This window comes from Phascolarctos cinereus, unplaced genomic scaffold (genome assembly GCF_003287225.1).
Source record: "Phascolarctos cinereus isolate Bilbo 61053 unplaced genomic scaffold, phaCin_HiC Scaffold_8;HRSCAF=390, whole genome shotgun sequence".
NCBI lineage: Eukaryota > Metazoa > Chordata > Mammalia > Diprotodontia > Phascolarctidae > Phascolarctos > Phascolarctos cinereus.
Genome location: NW_027556291.1, coordinates 74,585,766 through 74,602,969, shown reverse-complemented (window position 1 = coordinate 74,602,969; position 17,204 = coordinate 74,585,766). Strand labels below are relative to the sequence as shown.

At 54.5% G+C, this 17,204-nt stretch overlaps 2 protein-coding genes and 1 long non-coding RNA gene across 14 annotated transcripts in view; 2 read left to right on the top strand and 1 right to left on the bottom strand.

The window, feature by feature from the left end:
• Positions 1 to 392: 392 nt before the first annotated feature.
• Positions 393 to 7,793, bottom strand: LOC110200371 (uncharacterized). Of its 6 annotated transcripts, XR_013483706.1 has the most exons (5): positions 7,708 to 7,793; positions 6,851 to 6,982; positions 6,362 to 6,458; positions 3,853 to 5,402; positions 393 to 788 (listed from the first exon to the last, which is right to left on the bottom strand). It is a non-coding gene; the product is annotated as an uncharacterized LOC110200371 (long non-coding RNA). The 6 variants fall into 6 exon arrangements; XR_013483701.1 differs by lacking the exon at positions 7,708 to 7,793 and having other exon boundaries at positions 6,851 to 7,624; XR_013483704.1 differs by lacking the exon at positions 7,708 to 7,793 and having other exon boundaries at positions 6,365 to 6,458; positions 6,851 to 7,624.
• On the top strand, positions 785 to 6,023 carry LOC110200344 (uncharacterized). Of its 3 annotated transcripts, none has more exons than XM_020975626.2 (5): positions 785 to 1,488; positions 1,572 to 1,608; positions 1,997 to 2,072; positions 3,280 to 3,378; positions 5,901 to 6,023. In XM_020975626.2, exons 1-4 carry the CDS (start codon positions 814 to 816, stop codon positions 3,347 to 3,349), a joined length of 858 nt encoding a protein of 285 aa, XP_020831285.1. In that variant the 5' UTR covers positions 785 to 813; the 3' UTR covers positions 3,350 to 3,378; positions 5,901 to 6,023. The 3 variants fall into 3 exon arrangements, with proteins under 3 accessions (XP_020831285.1, XP_020831283.1, XP_020831286.1); XM_020975624.2 differs by having other exon boundaries at positions 5,460 to 6,023; XM_020975627.2 differs by lacking the exons at positions 3,280 to 3,378; positions 5,901 to 6,023 and adding an exon at positions 3,067 to 3,122.
• Positions 7,794 to 7,963: 170 nt separating the features above from the next.
• The window catches only part of FLNA (filamin A), a 56,296-nt gene continuing 47,055 nt past the window's right edge, over positions 7,964 to 17,204 (top strand). For 3 of the 5 annotated variants that reach the window (XM_020975622.2, XM_020975623.2, XM_020975619.2), the window contains exons 1-2: positions 7,964 to 8,055; positions 13,792 to 14,281. In XM_020975622.2, coding sequence (XP_020831281.1) covers positions 13,885 to 14,281 — 397 coding nt within the window. In that variant the 5' untranslated portion in view covers positions 7,964 to 8,055; positions 13,792 to 13,884. Of the gene's footprint in view, positions 8,056 to 13,381; positions 13,504 to 13,783; positions 14,282 to 17,204 lie in introns of those variants that run through there. The other 2 variants (XM_020975620.2, XM_020975621.1) reach the window with 2 other exon arrangements.

Sequence of the window (17,204 nt, the reverse complement as noted above, 5' to 3'; positions counted from 1 at the left end):
AGTCTTTAATAAACATTAAGCACCTACTGTGTGCCAGGCTAAGCACTTTAGATACAAATATTGCTGAATAATGAAACACTTCCTGCCCTCAAGGAGTTTATGTTCTACTGGGACCAGGGCTTTGGCACTGGCTATTGACCAGTGACTTGCCATGTGACCTCCTAAGCCTTCTCTGAGTAGAAGCAGCTAGATAGAGCCCTGGGCCTGGAGTCAGGAGGATCTGAGTTCAAATGTAGCCTCAAATAATACTTACAATTTATTGGTCCCTGGGGAAGTCACTTCACCTCTGCCTGCCTCAGTTTCCTCAACTATAAAATGGGGCTAACAACAGCACCTACCTCTCAAAGTGGTTGTGGGAATCAAATGAGAGAATATTTGTAAAAAGCACTCTGTACAGTCCCTGGTACACAGTTTATTGTTGTTGTTCAGTTGTTTCAGTCATGTCTGACTCTTCGTGACTCCATTGGGGTTTTCTTGGCAGAGATACTAGAGTGGTTTGCCATTTCCTTCACCATCTCATTTTACAGATGAGGAAATTGAGACAAACAGGGTGAAGTGACTTGCCCAAAGTCACACAGTTAGGAAGTGTATGAGGCCAGATTTAAGTCTTCCTGACTCCAGGCCCAGCACTCTCTCCACTTTACCACCTAGTTGCCTCCTGGCACACAGTAGGCACCATATAAATGCTTATTCTCTTCCTTCCCATCTGATCCTCCAGGGATAGAAAAAACCCTTTTCAGTCCAGACTGGATTCCTGCAACTGTGAGCTTCTGAACTGGGCTTCTGAACTGTGAGGGAAAAAAAGAGGAGAAAATGGAGGAGGTGACCAAGAAGGAAGAAGGAAAAAAAGCAACGGAAAGGCCAATGGACTCAGCCTTTGGGAGGCAGCCTGTCCTGCTCTCCCAACAAGGGGAAACCAAAGACACTATCCCCCAGAAGGGAGCTTTCCAGGAGCCAAAAGTGTGGGGCCCTGGAGAGGCAGAAGCAGGGGCTTATTGCCTGCAGGATGAGGAGGCTCTGAGCATTCCTGGATCAGCAGAGGAGGATGAGGAGAGTGAGGCTGTCCAGGCCATGGCCCTAGGGCTGGAATTACAGTGCAGGCTTCAGCTCCACCTGGACCAGCTGGAGGCCAAGGCGAAGGCCAAGGCAGCAGCAGCAGCCAGGGGCAGCTCAGAACCTGCTCTGGGGGCCTGTGGAAGTCTCACAGCCCCAGACTGCCCTCAGCCCTTGGCCTGCCAGGGCAGTCATGGGGAGCCCCATGTCAGGGCCCAAGAGTTGGAGGCTGTCCTGGGGCAAGTCTCTGAAGAGGTTAATCTGGGTGAGAAGGGAGGCTCAGAGCCATCTGGGGGGCCCCTTTGGGGAACAGGATGGTGTCCCAGAGAGAAGGGGGAAATTGCTGCTGAAGCTTGGGGAGGCCTGCCAACCTCTAATCCTACTAGTGTCTGCCAAAGAAGGCAGCTCTACCCAAATCTGGAGCTAAAAGGCCAGGTGAGTATCTCTGCCCCATCTACTGTGGAGGGGAAGGGCATTGTCCTCCCTTCCCCAGGCTTGATCCCATGTCTACTCCCCAGGTCCCTGAAGGAGCCAGTACCCTGGGGCTAACACATGGTAAGACTGCTTAAGAGAGGGAGGGGGTGGGGGAGGAGGTGTGGAGGGGGTGGGGTGAGTGCGGGTGTGGGTGTGGGTGTGGGTGTGTGTGTCCGTGTCCCTCCATCTCCACCTCTATAGGCAAAGACTGAGTCACTGTTCACTGCTCCCCCGGGTAGTATAAACAAGTCCCTTCCCCCTAAGCCAAAATGAAGCTGTTTCCTTATGAGGAGAGGAATTCCAGCTTAGCTGTTCCCCAGGGGCTGCCAGGCCTGGGCACGTGTATGGGCACTGCTTTCTCTAAGACCCCCAGCCTTCTAGGGGGAAATGGAGGACTGCTTCTCCTGCCCCCCCACCCCCTCTCCCATTGAGCTCCCAATGAGCCCTATCCCTGCCCTCCCACCCACAGAGAACTGCAGCCTCAGGGACACCAGTAGCCAGAAGCCTGGAGAGGCCCTGACCCCACTTGGGGAGCAGCTGGAGAGGTGAGAGATTCCCCAATGCTTCTACCCTCTCCACCCAATCACCAAGTGCTTTCCTAGCTCACTCTTTCCTTCATTTCTCAATGAAAAGCCAGAGTTCTGGTTGAAAAAGATCTCAATTGAAAGCCCACCTTTGCCTCTCACTAACTGTAATCTTGGGGAAATCATTTTTCCCCCCTGGACCTCAGTTTCCCCTCTTTCAAAGAAGAAGGTTTGACTACATAATCTTTGAGACTCTTTCTAACCCAACTTCTCTGTTCCTCTTATCCTATGTCCTTGGCCCTCCTCTTTTCATCCCACTAATCCTTCAAACCCTAGCTGTGTGACCTTGGACAGGTCCCTTCTCTTGAGGCCTCTGTTTCCTCCTCCAAACCCCCTTCCTTTGGAATGATTGCCCTGACTGGCCTCCCTGACCTGCACTCTGAGCAGATTGCCCATATTTCTCCCTACCTTTCCCAGCTAGCCTCAGGGTTCTTCTCCCCTTGTCTCCAGCACAGTGCCTAGCCTAGGGCAGGGGCTCCTAACTGCTGCACCCCCTCCCAAGGAAGAGCAAGAGCATCCAGGGTCCCACGTCCTGAGGGCCCAAGTCACAGGGGTTTGGCCCCTGCCCCTATGTTCTCCTCTCTTTCCAGCCCCCTGCCTCTGGGTTCAAATGTGTTTGTGTATATGCTTATGTGACCTCAGGCAAGTCTCTTCTCATTAGGCCTCATTTTCCTCCTCTGGCTCTGGCAAACAGAGGGGGATGGGGATTCGATGATCTATAAGCTCTTCCAGTCCTCAGTTTGTGTGTGTCTGTGTGTGTGTCCACATTTATCCCCTGCTATTGCCACCACTACTGGTGCTGCCACCACCACCACCACCACCACCACCTTTGCTGCCTCCTCTGGCTGTGCTCTCCAGTCCCATATTTGCAGTTCCCCCACCCCCACCCCCAGAACCTAGTCTGGACTCCCCCAGAAGCAGAGGAGACCCTTGTCTACTCCTCTCCACCCTGTAGCCTGTCTGACCCAAAGACATTTGCCAGTGGAGGGAAAGAAGAGTCACAAGCTTGAGGTGAGTGACCCTGGGTGAGGGAAGGGAGAAAGCAAGGGGATGGGTGCCTTCAGAGATCCAGGTGCTAGGCCTCCACAGCTTCCTTGCCCACAACAGAGGTGTGGAGGATCATTAGAAACCTGTACTTCACTGACACCCTCCTCCATCCTTGCCACAGGCAAGACCCCAGCTCCAGGACCTTTGGCACGACAGTGGTCTTCAAAGAAAGAGCCTCTACATGGAACTGAGGGCCTGGTCCCCACAAGTCCCCAAACAGGTAAGGCTTTGACTTCCCTTTCATCTGGGGCAAAGTAGGGCCAAACAGAGACTGAGCTGGAAGGGGCCTCAGAGATTAGTCTTCCCTCCCTCCCCACTTCTATTTTATAGATGGAGAAACTGAGGCATAGAGCCGAGGATTAACTTGTTCCAGGTCGTACATCTTAGTCAGAGGCACAAGCAGAGCTAGAACGCAGGCTTCCTAACTTTCTAGCCCAAGTCAATAACAGCATGGAGACTCAGTATTAGGGGGGCAAGAACCCCCTAGGTGCTGTGCCTCAGCATTCTTATCCTGGTACACACATAAGTGTAGACATGAGGGCTGGGCTGACCCTGATCTGTCCATAAATGAAGTAGCACCAAGCAACACATGGGCAGATGCGTGTCCCCTGGGACCCACATGCACACTGGGCCCCCCCCCACACACACACACCCACACACACCCACCCACACACACACTGAAGGAAGGGCCTACCTTTTGTTCTGAGCCTGGATCAGAGAAGAGGGTCCTCATTCACTCTTGCTTGCCTTCTTGGCCCCTTCCAGCTTAGGGAGAGGGAGGAAGCTGGAACTGCAACCCACAGGCTCTATCCCCACCTCTTGAGATGAGATGTCATACATAGCCTTCAACAAAACAGAATCTTCCCCTGGAGTTGGGAGCATTAGGGACCTCTGAGCCCTACCCCCCATTTGTGACAGCAGGGTAACAGAGCCAAGCTTCCAGCCTAGGATTCACCCCACTGTACCCAAACCCAGAAAAAAAACAGAGAGGAAGAAAGTCATCTTTTCTTTGTGTGGATGATGAGGAGTAGTTCAGGTCAGGGAGGTTGGGGGGCCTAGGGAGAGGTGAAGTGAGCTTAGGAAAATTGGGGCCTGGTTAGGAGTTGGGAAGACACCCAGGAGCCTTCCCTGGCATGGCTGGTGCCACTCCCTACTCCCCCAGGCTTGGGCACAGGGGGCTGATCTGGATGGCAATATTGTGATGTAAAGCAGAAAGAGGAACTGAGCCAGAGCCAGAGAGAGAAACCAAGAGAAAACAGAGAGAGAAAGCAAGACAAGAGAGAGAGTATGAGAGAGAGAAAACAGGCAGGCTTTTGGACAGAATCCTCAGTGATTTCAGAAGCCAAGAATGAGGCCCATTTCCTTCCCTTCATTTCTTTTAGGATCCTTTTCCCAGGTCCTAGTTCAGAGAGGGACTGAGGCTGGTCAATACTTGGAGAATAGGCAGGCAAAGGTGGGGCCCATCTGGGACAGCTTCTTGTTATTATGAAAACACCTAGGATTGGGAGACTGTTGCCTGGACTAAGGAGAGGAAAGAGGAGGGATGAGGGAAAGAGATGGATGGGGACATTTTCCCCGAGTCCCCACTAGGCCTGCTGGGCTGGGCTTCTCAGTGGCTGTGGGAAGTGAACACTAGCCTAGTCTCTTCGCCTTTAGATAAGCTAGACTAGGAGTGCTCGAGAAACCTGCACTGATTTCCTCCCAGCCTCTGGCTCCTCCAAATGTAGCCAGAGCCAAAGTCTTCCTACACAGCAGGTGCTGGGAAATATTTTATCAAAGCATGGCCCATCAGGGCTAGAAAGGACTTTGTGGACCTTTGTTCTATAGAGCAGGATTGGGGGGGGGGGATCTGGAGAGACAAGGCCTAGAAAGGGGAAGGATCCAGCAGAGTTAGTGGCAGAACCCAGAAGAAAGAGCGGGCCTACTGATCATCCATTTGATTCAATAAGCTCCCATTAGGTGCTAGGCACTGGGCCTCAGTCTCTGTGAGGAGATGGAGCCAAAAATGAAGCAGTCCCTGCCCTCAGGGAGCTTATGTAGTGCTGAGGGAGAATGAAGGAGGAGTAAATATAAAATGTAAACCAAGAAACACTGGGTGCTGAGACAGGACCTGACAGCGGGCCAAATGGAGAATGGCTTCTTGGAAGAGGGAGGCCCAGAGGGGAGGGAGCCATTTGTAGCATGTGCAAACATTCTGCCTCAGATGAGTACACATTGGCTGCTCTGTGCAGATCCCCGAGGTGGCTGTGGAGAGCATGGGAGACACTTAGGGCTCTTTTCTCCTCCCTCTTCCCCCCCCAGCCCCCAGTTGACCTGTTAGGTCACAGCCTTGTGGCTACTCCTGGAATTGGGCCCTTCTGGTGGTTCACCAGGCAGCAGAGCTAAGCCTATGATGGACACCTGCCCGCTGTTGGAACTTGTGAGCCTCCTGAGGGAAGGGCCCCTACTTGTAGGCCCCGTTCACCTATTCTTGAATCCTTTGTCCCTGGCAGCTCCTTGGAAGGAATCTTGGGCTGGGGGAGGATGACAGCCCTCTGCCACCATGGGAGGATCTAAAGCTGTGGGGGTACAGTAAGGCTGGGATATGCCACCCCCTCACCCCAGCCCTTTAGGACCTTCCCCTGCCTTTTCAGCATCTGGAGAGAGCTCAGAGATCTCCTTCAGGCACATCCTCCCCCCTGCCCCCCGTGGCCATCTCCCCAGTTCTCTTCTCTCCTTTTCCTTTTTGCTCCCTCCTACAAGACATCCAGGAGACCAGAACCTTAGGAGCCAGGCCTGGCATCCATTGAAGGTGGCAACTTTTGAGAGAGTTCTCTTTGTATCTCCAGTGATAGAGACTTAATAAAAGTTTGTTGGTCAATTGAAGTCATGACTCTGTCACTGATTATCCTTCATTTTGGGGAAGTGCCTTCCCATCTCAGTGTAAAGTAGGGTGTGTGGGGGGGGAGTCTGGGGAGAACAGCGGGAATAAGACTAGATGATCTCAGAAGGCCTGTTCCATTCTAAGACTAGGCTTCTGCAAGCTCCAGCCCACCCCCATTGGTCCAGTTCTGGACCAGGCTGTGCTGAGGGCAAGAAAAGGAAGATTCTGGAGAAGCCTTTGGCCTCCCCACCCCCACTTTCATCCCACCTCTTTGCCCTGCTTCCCAGCCAGGGGACATGGTGAGGTTTTCACCAATAGGTGATAAAAACTGTTTACTTACTACCTTTGAGGGAGTCACAGCTCGATGATGCTCATGGTCCTCTGTCCAGTGAGGGGGTTAGACTCGATGAAGTCCAAGGGCCCTTCCAACTCCAAGGCTAGGATTCTGTGATCTCTCTCCCTTCCCCACCCTAACCCCTCCCCTGCTCACTGCCTCCCTACCCCAGGTCTCCTCCCTGCCCCGCATGCTCCAGCCCTGGACCCTGACACCTGGCTTTTGGGGAAGACCATCCTGGGGAGGCAAGGAGGGGCCCATGTTCCCCTAATATCCTAGACTGAGGATGAGTAGCTAGATGCTCCTAGAAGAGGTTGTCAGGATCCCTGGACCTATCTCCCACTGTCAGCCCCCTCCCCCCATGGCATTTTTTTTAATATTGCCTTATATTCTCATACACTATTAAAGCTGAGAGGGACCTTAGAGAATTTGTAATCCAATCCAATTCTATTTGCCGATGAAGAAACTGAGGCCCAGAGAGGGGCAGGGACTTACCCAAGGTCACACTGGGAGTGAGCCAGGAATCCCAGGCCAGGATTCTTTCCATTTTCTTTTCCATTGCTTCATTCACAAATAATTCTGTTGGGGGCCAACTATGAAGGAAGACTGTGGGCTAGGCTGGAGGGCCTTGGAGATTAGAGGGAGAGGAATGAACCTTGGACAAAGGAGGATGCTAGGCAGCTCTATACTTAGCAGGCTTCTATAAGAGCAGGAGGACCTTTCTATCCTGATGGGGCTTTAGGGAGAGGTGCAGCCACACTGGGGGGTGGGAGGGGGTCCCAGCTGGACTTATAGGAAAGCAGCAAACAGCATCAGGGTCCCTGTCCCAGTTATTTAAATAGAATTAATTTTGGAGAGGAAGGGAGAAAGTGGGGGAGAGGCCCCCCTCCCCTACCCGGAGTCTGCTCAGCTCTCTCCCTCTCTCATTCTGGTCTGCTCTATCGAGCAGTGTGATTGGGTTCAAGGTCCACCCAGGATCTGACCCCTGACCCTCAGCCTAAACGAGAGATAGGGGTGTGCCTCCTTTAATCCTACCAGTCAGCTTGAACTGGGGGGACGCATTGAGAAAAGAAGAGCACCCAAAGTAAAAGTTCTAAGAAACTAAGAGGGCACCCTAGAGCGATCCTCTCCACACCACCACCAACACCCCCCGCCTCCTTGCCCCTCTGGGGTGGGGGTGAGGGTGCCCTCCCTCTCTGGGCTGGAGGGCCGCTGGGCTGTGAGCTCATTCCCCTAGGGGCGGGGTCGCCGCCAGCAGTGCCATCACCCGTCCCCCCTCCTGCCCCCTCCCCCCCAGTTTCTCCTTCACTCTTCCTCTCGCTCCCTCATTCTGGGCTCCCCGGCGACTTTACCAATTAAGGCTTTCTCCGCCCGAGCCGGCTTGGACCCGGGGGGGTCTTACTGCTGACAAGAGGTGGCCCCGACCAGTGGGTGAGCTCCCACAGCCCAGCCCAGCCGAGCCCAGCCGCCAGGCAGTCAGTCTGCTGGCCCTTGCCCTTCTGGTCCTCGGCGCCCCGGGGGTTGAAGTGCACGCTCTTGGGACCGGGCTCCCAATTCTGTCAGTCCCGTCTCGGGCCAGACCTGAGCCGGGAAGCCAGCACAGCCTCCTCGCCGGCAGGTCGAGGTGCCCTCGGCTGCAGTCCCGGCTACCGACTCCCGGTTCCAGGCTCCCGGCTCCCAGCTCTGGCTCAGGGCTCCAGGTAAGACAGCTGCTCCCTGCAGCACCCTCTCACCCCACCCCACCCCCGTGCTGCTGACAGCTGGGACCCGGGAGGCGTAGAGGCAGACGGGCTTCTCTACCCTGGGCCTGCCCAGTCGTATCTAAGGCGCGCCCCACTCCCCACTATACCCCCCTTCCTAGTCACCACAGATTCTCTTGGCCCGGACATCCTCTATCTTGGGCAGGGAGAGGAGGCAGGGGGCAGAGCCAAGTGGGTAGGAAAGGGCAGGACCTGCTGAGTGGGCAAAGGGAAGAAAAAGGAAACCTATTCAGGAGATCGATGTGCTCAGAGCCAGTGGATGCCTGCCCTTCCATTGTGGAGAACTGCTGTGGATGTGTGCAGGCAGGCAGGCAGGCAAGGCTGAGGGATGGGGTGGGGCGGGACAGGACAGAGAGATGGACATGACTCCAGGTCACTCTGTGGATGGGTGTGTAGGATTCCAAGTCACTGTGTGTGTGTGTGTGTGTGTGTGTGTGTGTGTGTGTGTGTGTGTGGTTCCAGGTCACTTGATGGGTGGGTGTGTAAGATTGCAAGTCTGTGGGTGTATAAGATTTTAGATCATTCTGTGTGAGTGTATGTGTATAAGATTCCAGGTCATTCTGTGGGTAGGTATGTAAGATTCCAAGTCAATGTGTGTGTGTGTGTGTGTGTGTGTGTGTAAGATTCCAGGTCACTCTGTAGGGGTATGTGGGAGTTTATGAGGGTGTGTGGTGGGTGTGTATGTGTGTGTGTGTGTGTGTGTATAAGATTCCAGATTACTCTGTGTATATATAGATATAGATAGATATGTAAGATTCCGGGTTGCTCTGTGTGTGTGTGTGTGTGTGTGTGTGTGTGTGTGTGTGTGTGATTCCAGGTCACTGATGGGTGGGTGTGTAGGATTCCAAGTCAGTGTGGGGTGTGTGTGTGTGTGTGTGTGTGTGTGTTGTATGTGTTGATTCCAGGTCACTCTGTGGGTAGGTGTGTAAGATTCCAAGTCAGTGTGTGTGTTTGTGTGTGTGTGTGTGTGTATGTGTGTGTGTATAAGATTCCAGATTACTCTGTGTGTATATAGATATAGATATATATGTAAGATTCCGGGTTACTTGTGTGTGTGTGTGTGTGTGTGTGTGGTGTGTGTGTGTGTGCACGAGTGGCTATGCTTTCAGCCACTTCATAGCCATGTGTTGGGAAAACCAAAGAGCCCAGTAGCCTCCCACCAGGCACCTGTGGGAGCATGTGGCATCCCTTGCCAGGCCCTGGTCCTGTGCTCCTTGGTACACAGCTCCACTTCAGCTGCTCTGTGGACAGTGCCATCAGGGTGTCTGGATGGGGTGTGTTAGGGTGGCATGGGCAGGGAGCCTCCTGGCGAAGTCTGGATTGGATTTGTCTTCAATTCAGTTAAACAATGCTAAGTCCTTAGCTTCCTCCGTGGGGCAGACTGAACCTCCAAACAGGAGGATGCTTGGAGACTAGGTATGTGTGGCCCTGGGTGGTGGATGGGTGAGGCCCCACACCTGACACAGCTGGTATGCCCTCTGATTGTCGTTCCTCCCATGCCCTCAGCCTTTCAGTCTTCCTTTCTTTGGGGAGGGGGTGCTCCACCAGAGCCCCAGGCTGTCAGGCCAGCATGAATTTGGAGTTAGGGTTAGGTGAGGTGTAGGACTTCTTGCTCTGCCCCACTTTGAGCTCTGGAAGAAGCATCCTGGGGCCTTGCTCTAGCTCTGCCGTGGGCTTCAAGTCACAGTCTGAGACTGTCAGCAAGGCCCTTAGGGACCATGAGGCTCTGGGGAAACTGAGAACCCAGGAAAGGAAAGTGAGAGGAAGGAGTGACCCATTGCCTTAGCTAGCCCATCCAAAAGGAGACAGCCTTCAAGTCTGGGCAGCAGGCAATACTGAGTGTCCTGGGCAGGGCAATCAGGAAGGCAGCACGCCAGGAGAGGGGCGTGGCTCTGAGGCTATGTCTGACTCCTCAGTCTCATTCCAAATAAGGGAAAATATGAACGGGAGGAATTTCAGCTTCCTCGGACAGGGGAGCTACTGGGGTGTGGGATGGGGCGTCCCCTAGTGTCCAGATATCCACATTGCAATCCCAGGTGGAGCTGGGGTCTGCAGAAGAATCCTACCTAGGATTCATCAAAACTGAAGAGACATCAGAGGCTGTTCAACCCGACCCCTTCTTTTTACAGAAGTCTTGGGAGCCTGAGGCCTTGAAAGCAAAGTGACTCATTAGCAAGGGACAGAGCAGGGTTTGAACCAGATCCTCAGATTCTAAACCTAGTGCTCAGTGTACTCACTGCTCACTGTCCTCAGGACCCAAAGGTGCAAATCCAAGTCCAGCTCAGGGAGCAAAATCTAGTGGGTTTGGGTGGATTTCTCTGGGAATTGGGGGCCTGGGGCTGGAAATAAAAATGCCCGAGGTTAGCTGCCCCAAACAGGAGTTGATTGATAGAAAATCCCCTACCTCAGTTCTCCCTTCCTGGAAAGCAACAGGGCTTCTTCCACGGGCACCTGCATAAATAGCAGCTCAAATGCCAAACTCAGATTTTCAGGCATTTGTGTTCACTGCATTCTGGGTTCTTTTCCATTGGACCCCGAGCTCATTGAAGTGGCAGGGAGGGGAGCACTACTGAATGTAAGAAAAAGGTTGTATCAGAGCTGGAAATCCAACCCTCCCCGCCTCCCCCCCCCATAGATGGACATTAAAAAGATCAGGGAGACTGAAATAAACCCAGAAATGCATTGGCATGGGAATGAGGCCAGTCTGGAATTAAAAATAGGCCTCAGGTAATTCATAAAGTGATCTAAGTGAGAGTTGACCGTATTTGGATGGGTCATGCTGCAAAGACCATGGCCTCCTCCTTTCTACTCTCCCCTCCCCCTCTCAGCAGGAAAGCAGAGAGTGGTGAGGAAAGGGAGGGGAGATGAGTTGGGAAGAGGCCCAGTACTGACGCAGGATTTCCTGGCAGATGGATCAATGACTTAGGTCTTAAGGTTCATTCAATGAAGTGAGCCAGGCACTGTTCCCGGGGCCCAGAGCTGGAGATAGGAACATTAGGGCTGAAATGAGAAAAGCCAGGCCCATTTGGGGGACAGAAACCGGAGTAAATTGGAAGTGACACTTGTCTTTCTCAGCTCCTTGCTCCTTACATGGAGAAACCCCTCCCCCCAAATCCCAGAACAATAAACACATTGGCTCTTCCTGCTCCCATCTTCCCTTCACTCTGCCTGTTCCTCCTCCTATCCTCTCTAACTTCTTTATTACCCTTCTCTGTCTACTGACCTCTTCCTTTCTCCCTTTCTAACCCTGGCCTCTCTTCTCTGCCCCCTGACCCCTTCCTCCTCTCTTCCCTATCCCCTTACTTCTCTGTCCCTTCCTCTTCCCTTTCCTAACCTTGACCTCCTTTCCCTGACCCCTTCTAACCCTGACCTCTCTTCTCTGTCCCCTTGAACCTTCCTTGTCCCTTCCCTGCCCCCCCAACCTTTCTAATCCTGACCTCCCTTCCCTGCCCCCCCCACCCTTTCTAATCCTGACCTCCCTTCCCTGTCCCCCACACCCCTTCCTCTTTTCTCCCGTTCTAACCCTGGTCTATTTTCTGTCCACTCTTTTCTCCTCCCTTTCTTCCCCTCCCCTCCCTTCCCTGACCACCTATGACACGCTCCCTTTTCTTCCCCTCTCAGTACTTTCCCTAGCTCCCCTACTACAGGTTCTGCCCTCTGCTGACTTCCTTTGGTTCTTCTTTACCTAAAAAAGTTGTGGCCAACTAACTGGGACAAAGTAAGGGCTTTTTTCCCCTGGTTTGGCCAATAGAGGTCAGCAGGGCCCCGGCCTCTGGTGGTGTGACTCAGTTCCCCAAGAGTTGGGTGTGGTTCTCTCCTTCCCCCACCCCCCAGATTTCTGCCTTGGGGTTTGGATTTGTCTGGCTGATGGCTACCCTTAGGGGTGGGGCAGGGCAATCAGTCACTACCACAAAGGCTGGGCCAGATTGGGCCCACTGAGGCTGGGAGGGAGGAGACCCTGGAATCTGGGCCCTGGTACTCCTGGTCTTGTGCTCCAGGGTACTGTCTGCCCCACCTCACTGCCCCTACGTGAATGCTCCAGTCTTCAGGCAGTGGTGACACCGTGCATCCAGTTCTCTGGGGGTGCTCTGGGGGCTCTGCCACTGAAGTCTGGGAGTTTCAATTGCCTCCCCAGTAAAATGGGGCTAAAAACACCAGCCCTGCCTATCTCCCCAGGTGATTGTGAAGGGCTTTGCAGACCCCACCCCCTTTTACTCCCTCCTCCTCACGCCACCCCGAGACTTCGATTTAACTGCCTTCTGAGAGGATGCTGAAAAGTGGAGGAGGGGCAGGTTTCTAAAATCTGGGAGTGCCCCTTGGGGGTGCAAGGCTGGCTGGGAACTGCAGGGTGTGGCAGAGGCCTTGGGTAGGGGCTGAGAGCTCAGAATTGAACCAAATATGGAAGGGAAGAGACCCTCAGGTCCCTTCTCCAGAAGCCTGAGTAGCCCTCTTTCTAGACAAGCTTCTGGTGGTGGGGGGATGTCTTGATCTTTCCTGATCTGGAAGTGGGGAGCAGTATTTTCCTAGGTAGAATAGAATGGAGGGTGTCCTTTTCTCCTTCAGCACCCGTTCCCTCTTTAGGGGGTCAGGGGAGAAGGGAGAGGTCAATTAATCTCCTCCCTCTTCATTCCTTGGCCAAATAGGGAGTGCTAGGGTTGGGTTGGGGGGCAGGCCCGAGCATCGAACGGGTAGCTGAAAATACAAGGGCTCGCCCCAGGTTTGCAGGGAGGATAAAGTCTAGTATCATTCTAGGCAGATAATGAACGGATTCAGTAACATGGGTAACATGCCTGGGCCCAGCGGGCAGCTGCAGTTATAGGGGGAGGGAGGAACAGGGACCCAGGATTTTCCCAGAGAAGAGCCCTAGTGTCCTGGGAAAGCCTTCCTCCCTTTAACAAATGGAGAAACTGAGCCTCTCCATCTCAAAGCAGAAGAAGGAAAGCTTTTACTGCCCAGGCTATTGGATGACTGGGCCGGCACTGGTGTACATAGAAACCATGAACATGTGGGGGAGAGAAGAGGAAGGGGAAACAAAGATTTGGCTCTTGGGAGGCGCTGCGTGGGACGACTGCTAGCCCTGAGAGCCCAGCTACAATGTAACGGCAGGGGTGACCTTGATCCAGTTCTTTCTCTTCCCTGGCCTTGAGTTTCCTCCAACAAGGAGGCAGGGAGAGATGAACTAGGTTCCTCAGGCTCATTCCACCAGTAAAACTGCTGGGTCATTGGAGGGGTGGGGTTTGGACGGAGGAAGCCCACAGAAGTGGGGAGTGGGATCGGAGAAGGAAGGTTCTCTCTTCTCTGCTTCCCTTCACCCGGCTGGAGGTGACTTCTCCTGCTTCATCAAACCCCAGGGACAGGGAAAGGGGATACGTTTAAAGAGTCATCAGGGTAAGGCTAAGCTTGGGAATGAGTTGGAATTGGGGCGGCTGGGGTGGGGGTAGAGGCCGAATGAAAGCTTTTCAGTGGTTCTGTGCTGGATGGAGTAGGGAATGGGGGCCTGGAGGGAAGGGGGGGTTAGAGGAAGGGGGGTTGGGGAAGAGAAGGGGAAAAGGGTGGAGGGGAGGGGACCCAGCCTCACCCCCCACCCCCCTTTCTCCCTCTCCGGCCCGCCCCCGGCCCTTCCCATTTAAAGGGACTGATTGCACAGCCGCCCCAAGGCTGTGTCTCTTCCCCCAGCTCGTCTGGCTCTAGGTGCCTGCGTCTTTAATTAAGGAGGGCCGCCCCCTAGCCGGGCTCCAGCACCGCCCCCAGCCTCTACAGGCTCTCAAAATGAGTAGCTCCCACCCGCGGCCCGGCCACAGCCACAGCCCTAGCAGCGCGGCTTCAGCTTCGGCAGCAGCAGCGGGCGGCGGCGAGAAGGACAAGGACGCCGAGATGCCGGCCACCGAGAAGGACCTGGCGGAGGATGCGCCGTGGAAGAAGATCCAGCAGAACACGTTCACGCGCTGGTGCAACGAGCACCTCAAGTGCGTGAGCAAGCGCATCGGCAACCTGCAGACGGATCTGAGCGACGGGCTGCGTCTCATCGCGCTGCTCGAGGTGCTCAGCCAGAAGAAGATGCACCGCAAGCACAACCAGCGGCCCACCTTCCGCCAGATGCAGCTTGAGAACGTGTCCGTGGCGCTCGAGTTCCTCGACCGGGAGAGCATCAAGCTCGTGTCCATCGGTGAGTGGCAGGGGCACCACGGGCTGGGCACCGCAAGTGCGGAGCAGGGCAGGGCTGGGCATCCGAGGCGCGGGCCATGTCGCCAGCCCTCCGTAGGGGCGCCCTCGGAGCCGTGACTCAATCAGTCTCAGACCTCTTTGCCCACACATGTTCCCCAGGCCTGGCATGGGCCAAAATAGCGGTGCCAAGGCCCACAGCTGGTCTAACCTGTTGGAGTACGGGCCCAGGATATCACCCAGCTAGTTCCCTTCCCTTTGGACCCACGTTGGGGAGGGGTGGCACATTAAAGGGCAGAGCCTGCTGGAGGAGGGGTGCTGTTTCGACATTTGTGTCGGAGGAGGCAGCCTTGGGGCTGCGGAGCTCCCGAAACAAAGGAGGAGTCCTGCCTGAGCCTGCCGCTTTTCTAGAGCTGAAGGAATGTTGCTGGAGCTGTTAACTGTTTGTGGATCAGGGGCATCTGGTGGGGTCAGGGAGTGTGTATGACTGTGTGTGTGATTGAGGGGAGGAGGGCCTCTTCCGGGCATTGCCTGGGGCTGGACCCCTGTGCTCAGCCGCCGCCCCGTCCTCTAGCACCTTCTTGATGGTGAAGGGCTGGGTGCTTCCGTGGGTAGGGGTGGGTGTGGCAGGGTAGAGCTGCCGCTGCCAGCCCAGGGAGGGACTTCCCCAAGCCGTTGAACCAAACTTTTTCTTCCCGTCCTTTAGTGGGCTGCTGGGCAATAGTGGCTTGTACTGGGGCTAGAGAGAAAATGATGCTGACCTCTCTGCCCAACAATGATCCTGACAGGGTACATGGACATGTACCCTGTACCACTGCAGACAAACTTGCCTCTGCTTTCCATCTCCTGCCCTTGTAGACCTGGAACACCCACCCTCCTCAGCTCTGACTCTTTGAATCCTTTGGTTTTTTCAGGGAGCAATTCAGGGGCCACCTCCAAGAAACCCTCCCTGATTTCCTCCAGCCCTAGATTTCCAGAGAGCCCTCGGGCCACCTTTTGCCCATCATACTTGCCTTGTATTATTGCTTATTATGCTTATCCGAGGGCAAGCCCTGACATCTACTTTACCTAGCAGGGCCTTGATTAAAGTTGACTTGTATAGGTTTAGATGGAAGGAGAGGTCCAGGTGAAAGGCATGTGAGACATCTCAGCAGAGGGAACTCACATGCAGCCTTGGAAGGAGGGGGTGAGAGTGGAGTGAGTAATCTTGGAAGATGTCCTGGTATAGGTGAGCTGAGCCAGGATGGGGAAGTATTTCAAACAACCAGGATGTGGAAGGCTGGGGCAGAGGGGTGGAAGTAAGGCCTGTGCCATAGCAGGAGAAGATGGGACTGGATCCGAATAATGGAGAAACAGGAGTAAACGTGCCTGTGGGCTGTAGTAGACTGGCAGCACTTCTTAAACTGTGGGTCAAGATATGGGGTCTCAACCCACAGTTTAAGAAGTGTTGAAGGGGTTTCCAGTGGAAAAAGTTTAAGAAGCCCTGCAGTAGAGAACTTCACAGCTGGGAAGAGACCCCACCCCCACCCCAGTTTGTGTGGCCAGGGGTAGCAGCCTAGCTGTGTGGGTCTGTCTCCTCCTACTCAGTCTCTCTCTTCCCACTGTTCCCAGCTCCTGACTCTGAGAAGGCACAAGTAATCTGGCTGAAGAGTGCAGGGGAGGAGTACCTGTGGCTGGGCTGAGAGTGCGGACAGATAGGCTTGGTGCCTGTATAAGGGGAGGCACCCAGAAAATGTTTGAGGGAGAGTGCCAGTTGCTGAGCACCATTTGATGCTCTGGGTAGAGGCAGATTCTGATTCAGTGACCATCTAGTCCAACCTCATCATTTTGCAGATAGGGAAACTGAGGCCTCAAAGAAGGGATGGGACCTGCTGGAGATTAAGCTGTTGCACAGATTGGGGCTGGATTTAGTTCCCCACCCTTCCTAATGATTAGAACATCTCTGAGCTGGTGTTTCCCTCCCCTGAATTTCTCCTTCTAGGGCCTGGGGGCTGATTACTCACCTAGTAGGCTGTTTCTGAAAGTGCTGCCCCCTCCTCCCCTTCCAACTCCCAACTAGGGCCTATTGTGGTTCTGGGAGCCCAGCAGGGTTGGGCACCAGGCCCCACCCTGTTTCCTGTGTTGAAGGGGGAAAGAAACAGATTGGTAAAGACTGGGCCTGGGCACCCACCCAAATCGTCCACCTCCTGTTTTTTGTTGGGTTTTTTTTTTTGCTCTTGACCCCTCATGTTTCCAGCCTCTATATTTTCTCTCTGTGTCTGGAGTTTGATTGGGCCCCAGGGCTGCCTGGCAGGCCTTCCCTCCCCCATGCTTTAGGCCTCCATAGGGTTTTTAGGCCTCTAGGGTTTTCTGCAGTCTTGGGCTCTGGAGGGCTGAGAAAGGAGCTGCTTTGGGGTTACTTCCCTCCCTGGAAAGCCTTCCATTCTGGTTACAGGAATGTCTTAGTCACCAGGCCCAGACCTTGGAGGCCCACACCCCCTTCTGCCAGCCAACCTTCGGGGTCTCTGGGGCTTTCCCCCAGTCCCTTCCCAGACATTCCCCTGTGCTCCAAGAAGTCTGAATTTCTGGGGCAGGAAGGGACTGACTCCCCTTCCCTCCCCCCCCAACCCCACATTGTATCTGGGCCTGAAGGGGGTGGGGTGGGGCAGTTGTGCCCTGAAGCTAGGGAAGAAAGGAGGGTGGGTGGAGAGAGTGGGTAGATGGAGGAAGGAAGGCAGGATATGGGGGGGGGGTGTGGGCCCTGCCCCAGCAGGGGGGTTTGCTCTTCCTTCTCCCGCCCCTGATTCCTAGAGCTTTGCCCATATATGGCTAAAAAATGTTGGAAAGCAGTGTGATTAGCAGGCTGGGGCCCAGCGGCTGAGGGGGAGGGGTGTGTCACCCCAGCAGAGGGGGGCGGGGCCCAGCTGGGAGATGGGGGGGAGAGGGGA

Coding starts and splice junctions, on each gene's coding strand:
- LOC110200344 (XM_020975626.2), top strand. CDS start 814: ATGGAGGAGGTGACCAAGAAGGAAGAAGGAAAAAAAGCAACGGAAAGG. Junction 1,489..1,571: donor ATCTGGAGCTAAAAGGCCAG/GTGAGTATCTCT, acceptor TCTACTCCCCAG/GTCCCTGAAGGAGCCAGTAC. Junction 1,609..1,996: donor TACCCTGGGGCTAACACATG/GTAAGACTGCTT, acceptor TCCCACCCACAG/AGAACTGCAGCCTCAGGGAC.